Below are 13,132 nucleotides of genomic sequence, written 5' to 3'. Positions count from 1 at the left end.
GACTTGGTAGTTTTTATTTATTCTTCTGTGTTCTCCATTCATTCTGGTAGCCACGTGTGTGTCAGTCCATACAGCCACTCACGAATATTTTTTTTCTTTCCATTTTCTCTGCATTCTGGGAGTGAAAAACAAATTTCCTCTTCTGAGTGCTGCTCTTACATTGGGTATTGCCTGGCTTGATTGCTTCAGTGGAAATAATCAAGTTCATAACCTCAGAGACTTTTAGCCTCAAGATGAAGTTGTGTTTTACGTAACTTCAGTGTCTTTTCCAGCCTCCCCCTTTAGGGAACACTGGTTCTGTTTGTGACTCCCTGCTTCTGTTTGTGGCTCCCTGCTTCTGTTTGTGGCTCCCCACTGCATCCCAGCCCTGCAGAGCAGAGTGTGGCGTGACACTGCAGACCAAGTGACACAAATCCTAGCTGAGCTCAGCGTGGCATGTGGCTGGCACCTAATCTCCTGTTTTCCTGGTGTTTATTTGTCAGCCTGCAGATTGCTGCTGCAGACAGCTGTGGAATGTTCCTGGTGTTTGAAACAGCGTGCAGAGAATGGAAACTGTTGGCTGGAGAAGTTGCAGCTAAATGCTCACATGAGGTGAAACTGAAAAGAGGATTTTTGAGCTGCCCACAAAAGCAGGGGAGCTCTTCTGCAGTGACCAGCTCAGACATTACTGTAAATCCTCTCTTGTGCAGAGTGGGAACCTGAGAAGAGGCTTGACAGGACTGGGGCACTGCTTCTAATATCTGAATATGACTGAGTGAAAGTGAAATTTCAGTGTGTGCCAGCTTGTAGTTTATTGACACAGAAACAGGAAGTTTCCAGGAGGAGGTAATTGAAGAGCATGTCTTAAGGAGAAATAAGAATGAGGAGTTTAAAGCTGATTAATTTAAAGTTGATTAGTTAGTTTAAAGTTGATTACTTTAAAAGAACCAAGGATTGTTCAGCCTGAGATACTGAAGTGGTCTGTTTGCAGACACACAGAATGTGAAGGCAGTGGATGAAGTCTGCTACCCTGTTTGGACTAGATCACTTCCAATATCGCGGAAGGATGTTAAATAGAAATTGCCTTTGTATAGAGTAAAGTCTTTAAAGCAGTAAGCCAAGCTGCATGCTGGAGTCTAATTCCTCATGGCCACAAACTGAACTGTGAGTATGTAAAGTTCTTGCTGTATAAATATTGTGTGTGACCTGTGATCAGCTAGCAAACTCTTTCCCTCTGCTTCCAGAAGAAGCAAACAGGCACAGTGCTTCTTGGGATACTTATAAATTTTTTTGACAATTCTAACTTCCTGCATAAAAGTGAGCATAAACTGAGGCATTGGAAGTTAGAGTGAAATAGTACAAAAAATACTTAAAGTGAATTGTCATTCACTGGCCTCAGTTGTGTTTTTTTCCAGCATAAAGCTGTTTCAGAGTCTTAAGAGTTGCTAAAATAAAGGAAAACAAACATGCCAGTATTAAGCCTTGAATCAGGTTGCTGCAATCCAGACATCTTAAAACAGACATCTCAGCTAAAGGTGGTTTGGCAGTTTCTAGGAGGTGTGAAGCCTTGTTTTACACTGTGGTAAATATAATACTGGTCTTACTCACTGATTTGCATGTTAACATTTCATTTAGTGTGATCAAATTCAAATGCAAACAGGTTGCTTCTAAAAACACTGCTTAAAAACCTGTTGCATTAAATTTGAGTGGTGTGGTTAACCACCTTTAGCTGATGCATAAAATTCAGTAGTGAAGTATTGTAGAGTTTCATCTCTGTACCAGAATGGCAGAAATTTTATTCTGATATTCAAGGTGAAAGAAACCAGTGAATCTGTGTAATGGAAGTTGTCTGGCTCAATGTTCCATAAGCATCAATAAATGTAGCAGCACCTGAGGCCATATAAGAGTCTTTACAAGCTGATCAGCACCTCAGTCTCCTGGTTCAAGCCCATTCCTTTAAAAAATTGTCATGTTTTTGTTTCATGAGGAAATGGCCGTATTTCCTCTGTGTCTTTTACCATCTTTAAATGGTGATTGTTCTTGCTTCTGGGTATAGATTAATAATTGTTGCAAATGCTTGTTCCGCGTGGTGAGAAAATGGCAGAATAATGAAATTTTAGGGTTATTCTTTTGCATGATAGTAGCTGCAGAAATTTGACCTATAATGGTAGTAATAGATTGTAGATATTTTTTGGTTATATTCACACCAGCTGAATTTATGAATGCTAAAAGCATAAGGAAGCATCTCTACAGACAACTACATCAGTGTCTGAATAATACACAGGTACTAACTAGAAACCTGCATCCTGCTCTCCCATTTAATTGGGTTCTTAGTATTAAGCCTCCACAAAATTTTCTGAGAGCTTGAAATCTTGAGAAGAATATTGTTTTCTTGATTGTTGTGGGTATTTTTTATCTTTCTCTTAAAAAGCTGTTGTTTTTCTTAGAAATATAATAGCAGAGCTGCATATAAAAGCAGCGGTTGCAAAATAGTAGAATAGTTCTAAAATTACTTGGGATGGAAAATGACACAGGAGCACTCAAAGTTGTAATATTTTAACTCAGCTGTTATAGATACTGTAGCAATAAAAGATTATTAATCTTTTTTCCCATTTTAAGTCACTGCACGTCTGACATGATGTGGACCTTTAAATATACATGTTTATAGATTTATGTATTTATTTGTCCCTGTGCACACACACCCCCTTGGTGCTATCCCTGTCCCACTTTCTGCCTCCCGTGTGTGTGTCCAGGGATGGGAGGGCTGCACAGCCCTTGCCACACACCATCAAAGCAAGTGAGAGGTTTAACCTCTTAACAGCTCAAGTGGTATTTCACACCTCAGCGAAATAACCCATTATTTTTCACAATGGTTCTCTGAAGAGCTTTTGCGGCCCACATCTTACGAGCACCATTAATTAAAGCTCGGTATTAGGGCCATTCATGGAGAGAAGCAGCCACTCACAGGCAGGTAGATTAGGTTTTCCCTTGCATTACACACCCTCTGAGTTAGTAGTTGTGAAATCATAGGTGTTGTGAGCTCCCAGCCTGAGGAGCAGCCCCAGCTCAGTCATACCAAAAGGGTGTGATCCCACAAGAGAACTTGGGTAGCTCTTCAGTCCTCTCTTCTAGACTGAGTTCAGCTAGATCACTCTAAAAATGTTTGTACAAGCTCCCCCAAAAGCTGCTGGAGCTGGAGGTGCCTCATTTATCCAGGTAGCCTTTGCCTCAGAGTGACTCTTCTCTCCAGAAGGAAGATCTCTGAGCACAGACCTGAAAGATCCTTTATTAAAGGCTAAGTCACTTCTTTGTTTCCCATTTTCTTGGGGCCCTGACCAGAGTACAAAGCATCAGGTCCTGACTCACCTTTTCCTGCCACTAATCCCCTCATACATACTTTTCCTTAATTTTTCCCCCTAAACCTGTCCTCATATCTTTCAATATTCATCTCTGCTGCAGTGTGATGGCGAAAATTGTGCTAGCACTTGACCTAGAGAAGCTTAAGCCAAAGAGGTTGGAAGTTACATTTTACATTCATATTTATGTTGTCACAGCAACAGATTGCTTTTCCCCAGATTACTCTTCCCTTGTTTGTTTTTGGTAGGAGAATCTCAGTCTGTGACATTATGGCCTTTGCATGTTTTTCTCAGTATTGCTGACCCTGTCTAGAAGGGTCTGGTGTTGTTTTGGATTTTTGTGTTGCTGCCTTCAGCCTACCACCAGTGTCAGAGATCAGGAGCATTGCTTTGTTCAGCTGTCTGAGAGCAAGATTGTAACCCAGTGTTACAGACCAGTTTCTCCATTTCATTCGAGAAAATGTCACCGCAAGTAAAGTGAAAAGTTGCACTGACAGTGTGTCCTCCTCTGGAGGTTTGTTGCTTTATTCTTGTTGATTCTTATTTGTCTTCTTGTTGCCTGCCATCTCAGCATTTCTATATGGGTTTCTTGCTAAACGTTTGCAGCATCTCTTCTGGTTTTGAAGAGCCCCACCTGGTGCATTGTGCTCTTTTCTGAGGTTGGGCAATGACCTTCCCCAACCTGATGAATCTTACAAATTTCCAGAATTTATGATATTAGTTGGTGTTAGCTCTCACTGTACTTGGGGTAGTTTCAATGATTTTTAGGTCTGTGAAACTGAGGGCACTCATGGATTTATTTACCTGTTGTTTTATTTTTTCAGAGGGCATCTGCATCCAGTTCTCTGAGCTGTTCAAATTTTTAATTTTGATGTTATCACCGTTATTTTCTTCTTCTCCTGTTGCACTTTCCATTTTTCATGCCGATTTCTGTAACACTTACAGTGAGATCAGATAACCAATTTTTGATTGTTTTGTTTTGTTAACCCACTGCTTGGCTTCTGTGACAGTTCTCTTTCAACCAGCACGAATACTGCCCTGCTAACTTGACAAATGAGTTTCCAAGGGTATTCCTTCTCTTAATTCCGTCAAATTAGATCCCATCTCTCTTAATCAGTCCTTTCTGGAAAGCCCTTCTCTTTACTCAAGAGCACCTGAGGTCCTTTGGTCAGGTCCTGTGCAAATACTGATATTACCCCACACTGCAGGGGTAGTTAACAGGGATCAGTCTTTTCCTAATCAGTACTGTCCTGTAACCTCTTCCCTGCATGTTGAGTCTCTGCTGTTGTGGTCTTGGTGGTCTTAGGCAGGGAGCAGCTCCTGGTGGGCCATCAGTGGTCCTGGATGCTGTGGATTTCCCTCCCAGCTGACACAAGAGTGATGAGATCTCTGGTGTCAAGATGACCCTGAAGTGTTGGAAAGTCTCTTTTTCCCAGCCCCGAGACCAAAGAAGAGGACAGGATTCCTTGGCTCTGGTTCTCAAGGTTGTTTATTTACTCTTATCTAATACATTGTCTTTCTGACCCGCTGAGATCTGTCCAGCAGGTCGGGTTGAGGCACACAGACCACCCTCAGGACAGTGTTATCCTTTTATACTAAAAACTACATGTATATTATTTGCAATAATTTTCCAATACCTATCACCTATGTTAGACAGTCTGTCTCTACTCTAAACCAATCCAGAAGTGCCACCATCACAGCAGAAGATGGAGGCTAAGAAGAAGAAGGAGAAAGACAGAACATGCCCAGATTCATCCATCTTGCTTCTTGAAGCCCCATTCTAAAAACCCCAAAATTCTACTTTTTCACCCTGTGATAAATTCACCATCATTCTATTCAAACCCTCGTGGCCTGTAACTCCTCACACAAAGTTGGTAATTGTTTCCATGGGCTGAAATGGGAGGCCCAGGTGTGTTTGACTCCGTGCCAAGGTCTCTGAGCCCCCTGCCAGGGTCTGGAGTCCTCCAGGGCAGCCAGAGGAATTTCCTGGGTTCTGACACAAGAGCTGTGTGTTAGCCGTCCCCCAGGCTGGGATCCCTCCTGCACCTCACTCAAAGGGCACCAGGGCTGGCACAGCACCCTCCAGTGTCAGAACTCAGTGCATCCCTCCGGGTGTCCAGAGCTGCTGAGGACCCCGCCGGGGGGCTCAGAGACCCTGGCACGCAGCCCAGGACACCTGGGGATTTGATTTTGACCCCTGGAGCAAGTTGCCAACTTTGTATGAGGATCTGAAAGTCACAGCGGTTTGACTAGTATAATAATAAAATGATCACAGGGTGAAAATGTAGATTTTAGGATTTTTGGTATGGGGGTTATGGGGACAAGATGGAGGAACTTGGGCATGTCCAGCCTTTCTTCTTGGTCTCCATTTTCTGCAGTGATGCTGGCACTTTGGGATTGGTTTAGAGTAGAAGTGCACTGTCTAACACAGGTGATAGGTATTGGGAATTGAGTGTAAATATGTTACACGTAGTTTGTAGTATAAAAGGACAACACCGCCTCAGGGGCAGTCAGAGTGCCTGTGGCTGCCCTGCTGAGCAGATCTTGGCTGGGCAGAGAGAAAATTTTATAGGTAACAATTGATAAACAACATCAAGACTGAAAAGTGAAGAGTCCAGACTCGTTCTTGAGTGGTGTGGGCCGAAGCAGAGACATCCTGCACATCTCAGGGCAGCAACTAACAACAGCAAGAGAATCCAGAACCCATGCCTGGTTTCAGGCATCACCCACGGGGGGAGCAGCTGCAGGAAGAGAGGAACCAGCACTGATTATGCTGGTTCTCCCCTCCTCTGACAGCTCAGAGGGCACCCCACTCTCCCTTTGCAGCATCTCCTGACATTCTCTGCCTCCTGCTCTGGTTAAACCCTCACTGTTTGACCCCCCAGCCTTGCTGTGAGGGGCTGAGCACGCCAGGGTGCGAGCAGGGTGTGCCACAGCCACACAACAAAAACCTCCTCCTGCCTCAGGAGGGTTTTGTTGCCAGGTTGCCAGGCAGCACTTCACTATTTACCTGCACGGCTGACACACGTCCTGGTGTTGCTTCACGCCTCCTGCAGTCCCTCTGGGCAGCTGTGGCAGAAACATCTGGGCACAGCTGGTGGCAGAGCAGGGTCCTGGGGACAGGAGCACCAGAGCAACGTGGGGTAAGAGGTTGATCCCAGAGCCAGGCTGGTGGTGACAAGGTTGCACAGTGGTGACCACACCAGACAGAGGGCTTGGAGCTCTTGGCATTGTCAGTCTGGCTGCAAACCCTGCTGGCTGAAGGGCTGGCTAAACAAGGACCCTGCTTCTTCCCTGGAGTGGCTCTTTTTGGGGAGAGAGTGGGAAATTGTGGGTCTTTATTGTAGGATAGTGGGGGAAGTGAAGCAACGTGCTCTGTGGTGGTCCCTGTGCTCTTCCCACCTGTCCTGCTTTCCTCTGGCTCCTCAGGGCTTTGTTCCCCAGATTGTCCCCAGGGAGGGTGGCTTGGTGTCCTCCACAGCCCCTGGTCAGCAGCTGTGCATTGAGCTGCTTTCTATTTTCAGGCTGCTCCTCTTCCTCCATGAGTACCTCCCTTCTTCACCTCTTTGCTTCTGCTGGTCACTGCCCTCCAGCTGGACAGGGCAGGAAGAAGCAGATGGGATTTTGGGAAGTTTTCATTCATCCTTGCAGGTTGTGGTGATGCTACTGTGCTGGGACATGTGGAAAAAGAATTTTTCAGTGCATTTTAAGACAGTGGCTTGGTAGGAGTTTTCTGAGGGCTGGAAGGGGGAAGGGCTCAGATAAATGTTTTCATTATTAAACAGACAGGGACTATGGTGACTAATAAGAAGGTGTAGAACAGATACCTACTTGTTAGTCATGCAGAAGGAATTCAGATTAATTTCTTGCTGAGGAAAGAAAAGGAGAGGAAAACTGTTAAAGAGAAAATTAAGAAAAAATACCTGATGGTGGTAGTGTAAATAGGTTAAATGGTTATTAAAAACTTCATTTTTCTGCCCTGATGTAGGAGGCTCTTTACATTCCTATGTTCATCTCCACCCATTTAAAAGTAGTCAATCTGTAGGTATAGGGAAGCAGCAATTATTTCTTTACTTTTCTGCAGTGTGACAACTGCAGATTCTCTATAATATATATTTGGAACAATCAAACCTCTTACTGAGGTGTGTGAAACACCAGCTAAGCTGGTGGGGAGACCATGCTGTTGTCATCATAGTGTGTATTTTAAATTCTGTACAGCTTTTCTCTTATTGCTGAGAAATCCTTGTGCTGCAAAAAATTAGGGAAATTAAAAAATTTTCCATATGGAAGTAAGGGCCACCCTGGGGTCTAGGAGTAGTAATATGGCTTCTGTTAATTCAAACTGTGTGTGTGTGTTTTCATACTTCAAGTAGCACAGTAAACAGAGACAATGTAAAAAAATGGATAGAAAAGAGAAAAAGTTAAAAAAATTGATAAATTGTGCTGTAAATTTAAATGTGACCTATTAAACCTATTAATGTGTTACTGTCACAGAGATGGCAAATCACAGAATCATAGAATACAGCTTTGAGCACATGCAAAAATACAAAATACACCTTTAAGCAGAGGAGCATGAAGCAGGGATAGAGGAGTAGTGTTACTTCTTTATAAAGTATTGATGAGACAGCTGGAATGTTCTGGGCTTTGAAGTTTGATACAGCCACAACAGCAACACACCATGGTGGTTTTGGATTGGCATCCCTGAAGGCAGGAGAACAGACCATATCCTCTGTGGGGTTCCAAAAAGGTCAGGTGATATATAGGAACACTGAGGGGGATGTGTGCTGCTCACATATTGACTACTCCTTTTTGTCTTGACATATCTGAGTTTGATACTTTAAATGTATTAAATGTTTTCTGTAAGAAAACAGTAAATCCAAAGGCACAACTTTTGTTTAAAAAAATTTAAAAGGAAGTGTGGATGAATCCTGCAAAGTAAGTAGATGTGCTTCAGTGTGAGAGCAGGATTTGAGTTTGTCTTGGTACTTGCTAGAAAATTTGCTGTCAGTGCATGTCAGAGGAGAAAATATAATGTTTAAAGAAGGTCTGTGGGCATCAGCAAAGTTCTACATGGATGTATTGTAGAAATACAGGTCAGGCAAAACATCTCAAATAATAACTCTCATTTTCAGAAATAATTTGTTCTTAATTTTCATCCAGATAACAAGTGAATTCAGAGTCTTTATGCTTGCTTGCTACAAGTATTTATTACAAAAGTAAAGTTTGTTTTTTTTTATTTTCCTCTTAGAAGCAGTCTCCTTCTGTGGATGCATCAAAACCACAAATTATGAAGCCATCTGAAACTAGGGTAAGAATTTCAGGAGGGAATCATGCTTGCATGGCACATGTGTAAAGCCATGGCATTTAATTTTTAACATGTGGGTCTATTTATTCTTCAGCACCACCAAACTTAAATTTATGCCATGGAATGGCTTCATATGAAATTTAACTTTTAACACTTTGATACTGAGTAACTTTACCCATATTTCTTATCATAGCTTAGTTTCATCTGCCAAAAAAAAAAAAAAAACCAAAAAAAACCACAAAAAAACCTCAAACCTAAAAAAAGTGCTATTCAAAGCAACCAGAGGTTTTTACAACAGCAATAAAAAGAAAATTAATTGCAATGTTAAATTTTAGCTCTGTCAGTTTTGTGACATGTGTATAGCTCCCCCCAGTGTAACTGCTGGGTCATTTACCTGGTGATGATTTTTCACATACTCAACCAAGCCAGGATGAGCCTCAGCTTTCTCTGTACGTAGAGTTGCATCTTCTCGTTAATCTCCTGTGTTTCTCTGTCTGACAGCTCCCCTGCCTTTGCCCTTCACGCTTGTTCTGTCTTGTTTTGTGACTGGGGCTTCCTCAGTGTCAGGGCTGTGTCATCAGTCCTGTCCTTTGCTTGTTAGGAGAGAGTCATCGTCCTCACGTTGCCTAACAGGAGTTACCTGTGTTGTTCAAACAAATGATTAATGCTTCTCCCCCCACCTCTTCCATTTTCCACAGCCATAACTGCAGAACCAACAAAAGCTGGATGCCAGAGCAGGCCAGCAGGGACTTGTGTGGTGGAAAAGGCTCGGGCTGCCTGAACCTTGTGTAAATGCCAGAAAAGGGGTGCATAGAGGGGTGAGGGTGGGAGAGGTCCCTGTGGGTGCTCTGGTGCAGGCAGAGACAGCTCTGCAGGTAAATGGCCCTGCTGGAGGCCCTGCCAGGCACCTTTTGGGCATCTACAGCGTGTTGGCACAGTCAGAGCTGAGGTCTGGTTACCTTCACAGTGATGATTTTTTTTTTTCATTTGTCAAATGGGAAGTTTCTTTGTGATAACCTTTTCCTCTTGTTCATTCTGGCCTGCATCCCCATCTCTGCATTAGCCATTACATTTCACTCAGCCTTTTAAAACCCTTTTCCTCCATGCACACGTACATCTCAGAGCTGAATGGCAATTAAACAAATTTTCCATTTGTGCACCATCATCATTACTCACAAATGAAGGCATCTGCCAACATCTGGTTTCTCCTCCCTGTTGTGTTTGTGGGCAAACTCATTTGTGTCATGTTCATTACTGCTGTGGTTCTCCATATGGTCTAACCCAGACAGCTATGGTCTTTCCCTACTTGAAATTTAAAACAACTCTCAGAAGAATGTGGTAAATGAGCCAAAAATAGAGTAGCAGAGGCATGCTTCAGCACTGTAAGGCTGGTAAACACAAATCCCTTTGAAACAGTGGCCTGCATTTGCATGTGTAACATAATTAATGTTTTCTCTTAATGTCTGTTGCATTATTAATGTCTTTCTCCTGCTGGATTAAACAAGTCATTTGCATTTTTGACAGTAGACTTCTTTCAAAACAAGTAAGGTTGCTGAGTCACTTCAATTTTCTAGTCCTAAACTTCTTGCAAATTAACAGATCTTTCCCAATTGCCTGCTATAACCACATCTCATTTGTCCTTCCTGAAGTCTCTCCAGTGTGCCACTGCTCTTAAACATGCTCTGGATCCCTCCTTAACCTTCAGTTCTCTCTGTGTGTGTATCCTTTGCCTCCAGTGAACCCTCAGAATTGTGCCCTCTCTGAGAAAGCCCTGAGTTCACTGTGGCAGGGGAAGGAATGTGGAATTTCTTGTTCTGTGGGCAAAGCCTGAGGTTAGGTGGACATTTTGGAGGACCAGGGAGTAGAGCCAGCACTCTGTGGATTTGGCAGAGTGGGTTGGAGCAAACAGGGTGCTGCCACTGCCACTGTCACCATCACGTCCCCTTCAGCTGCCTTCCTTTCGCACACGTTTGTGCAACTGCACTGTGAACCAGGGAACCAGTGAAAAAATTGTTGTTTTTCATTTCCAGACCATTTCAGTCAGTTTGAAATGCATCCTGCTGGATCCTGGCACAGTGCAGGTGGAAGTAGGCAGTTGAAGGCAGAGAAAAACATCTTTTTCTCCACAGGAATTCAGTGCACGCCAACAGCTGATGCCATGGCTTCAGTCTGTGGCTGCTCACAGCTGACTCTGTTTAAAGGATGGCTGAACAATTCCTCTGAATGGATAGTCTCATACTAAAATTGTTGGTTTGATTACCTGTTTTTTAGTCTGATTTTTTAAAAAATTATATTTGAACTTTGTGATTGCTAAAAGTGTATCTAAATTGATGTGCCTCTTTGTGTGAGCAGGTGTTTATAATAATGTGTTTTATTGTGGCCTCAGCTTTTGTGTGCAAGACTTGAATCAAATCCTTGCCCATATGGGTCTGTTTATTCTTCAGCTTCACCAAACATAAATTTATAGTATGGTTAATTCTGCATATTTTAAAATTTATTACAAAAGGATAGTGAATGATGCATACCTCACACAGAACGTGCATAAAGTATTCAGTAAAATAATATTTACAGTATTCAAAAGAAGACTCACAGTTGTTCATAACCGGTTTGGCAAGTTGAGATTTTGTATTCGATGTTCTGTACAGGTGTTGTTGGGTGTGGGCAGAAGTGCAAGTACATGTATTTTATGGTCCTGCAAAAATAAGGTGCATTTAGTTTTCTTCTGAAAGGGAGATAAGAAAACCCGAATTTGTACTCTGACATCAGGGTGCTTAGAATCCTGAGCAAACAGTAGTCACAGAGCAAGAAGAGTCAAACTCTGTATTTTTTGTGCTTCATCTCTGCACTTCTGTCACATTTTTTGCATCTTGCTGCTGAAGGACACCTTGTGTCTGATTGAGTCTTTGCTATACATGTTACAGAAACACACCCAACCTTAATTTATCTTATAAACTACGAAAATTTTGGATTATCTTTTCATTACAGGATTATTTCTTGTACAGGTACAAACATGGATGTGTGTCTTTGAGTTAGCAGTTGTCATTAATAAGGACACACAAATGGGAGCATATAAAGCATGACTGAACCGGAGTTACTGTGCTTTAATCAGGCTTTAGGCATCGAGACAAAATATAAAGCAGGGAATTTAGGGAGAAGGTGGGAATCTGTCACCTTAAGTGAAATATTTACCTTTAATATCTTTTTCTCACTTTGAGAATTTTTGCTTCTCCCTCTCCATCAATGTTTCCCCTTTTGTGTGTGGAGGTGTGTCCCTCAAAGCTTCAAGACCTTTGCCAGGATTATGCCCAGGCATCTGCATTTAATGTGTGCTCAGGGTTTCCCAGCCAAGTGTCTGCAGTTCAGTGTGGGGGTGTGAATACTTGCGTAACAAAATGTAAACAAACTTAGCAAATTTCTCTGTGTGGTCAGCCAGAAAGCGGAAGCTGGGTGATTCTAAGTAGTAATGAATGTTTGGCAGATGAAAGGCTCTTTCTGTCTTGCTCATCGTGCAGCTGAAGCAGCAAGAAAAAATAGGGAGAAAAATATGATGAGGATGCTGGGTTTCTCCCTTCTCAGCAGACATAACAATTCCATAATTTTTCTTTTTCACTTCTTACTGTTGTAATTTATTGCTTGCTGTACTTTGACTGGATTAATCACAGGAATTGGTTCTGTGGCATGGCTGCAGAAGGTTTTCAGGTGTAAACCCTGGAAGTGCAGTCGTGTAATATTATCCTAGCCAGGCTGTCCAGCTCTGTTGTAAAATAAGAGCATGAGGAGGTTACAGAGGAAAGAAAAAATACAAAATTTCGGCTGTATAATATAAGGATATTAACTGAACATACCTCACCCTGTGTATGTGCTGTTGAATCTAAGTAATTAATGTCTTTTCCATCAAGACTACATGTATTTTTATAACTACATACTTTGCAATTATAATTATTTTATTGATAAATTAGTGAAAAATAATGCATTTAATCCATAGAATCTAAATAATATTTGAGGCTATTTCAGAAATTGCTATTGGCAATTTGGGTTTGGTTTCAAACTGGTTATTGTATTTTAACATCTTCCCCTGTCTGAGGAATGAGTGTGTTGGTGGATGTGGATGTTTGCACACATCTGAGTGCTCTTAAATCACTGGTGGCCTATGTTAGGATGTTGTGAACTGCAAGATTAGTGTGTAGTAGTTAGGCAGCATGTGTGCTGACAAGTGTGAACCTGTCTGATCTTCTCCTTTACATAATCTGATCCTCTGCAAATAACCATGCATATTAATCTCTGCATAAATGATGTTTATGTTTCAGTCTGCACCGACAACCCAAGCGGGAACTGAAAAAAACACCCAGTCAGACAAGGTAAATACCTACCTTTCACCTTTGCAGAACTGCTGCACTTTGGTCTTTTACTGACTTTGAAAAAAGAGGCCTAACTCTTGGCTATTTCTGTGTCACATGAAACTGGTGTATGACCAGTGACATATCTGTGCATA

General features: G+C 42.2%; 1 protein-coding gene across 4 annotated transcripts in view; it reads left to right on the top strand.

The window, feature by feature from the left end:
- The window catches only part of CAST (calpastatin), a 52,376-nt gene that overhangs the window by 20,018 nt on the left and 19,226 nt on the right, over nt 1-13,132 (top strand). For 3 of the 4 annotated variants that reach the window (XM_071455702.1, XM_071455703.1, XM_071455704.1), the window contains 2 exons: nt 8,584-8,643; nt 12,948-12,998. In XM_071455702.1, the coding sequence (XP_071311803.1) occupies nt 8,584-8,643; nt 12,948-12,998 (111 nt within the window). Of the gene's footprint in view, nt 1-1,013; nt 1,144-8,583; nt 8,644-12,947; nt 12,999-13,132 lie in introns of those variants that run through there. The other variant, XM_071455705.1, reaches the window with a different exon arrangement.

This window comes from Agelaius tricolor, unplaced genomic scaffold, assembly GCF_023055355.1.
Source record: "Agelaius tricolor isolate 1412-34295 unplaced genomic scaffold, bAgeTri1.0.p SCAF_53, whole genome shotgun sequence".
NCBI lineage: Eukaryota > Metazoa > Chordata > Aves > Passeriformes > Icteridae > Agelaius > Agelaius tricolor.
The sequence above is the reverse complement of the archived record's forward strand: the minus strand, read 5'-3'. Positions and strand labels throughout refer to the sequence as shown.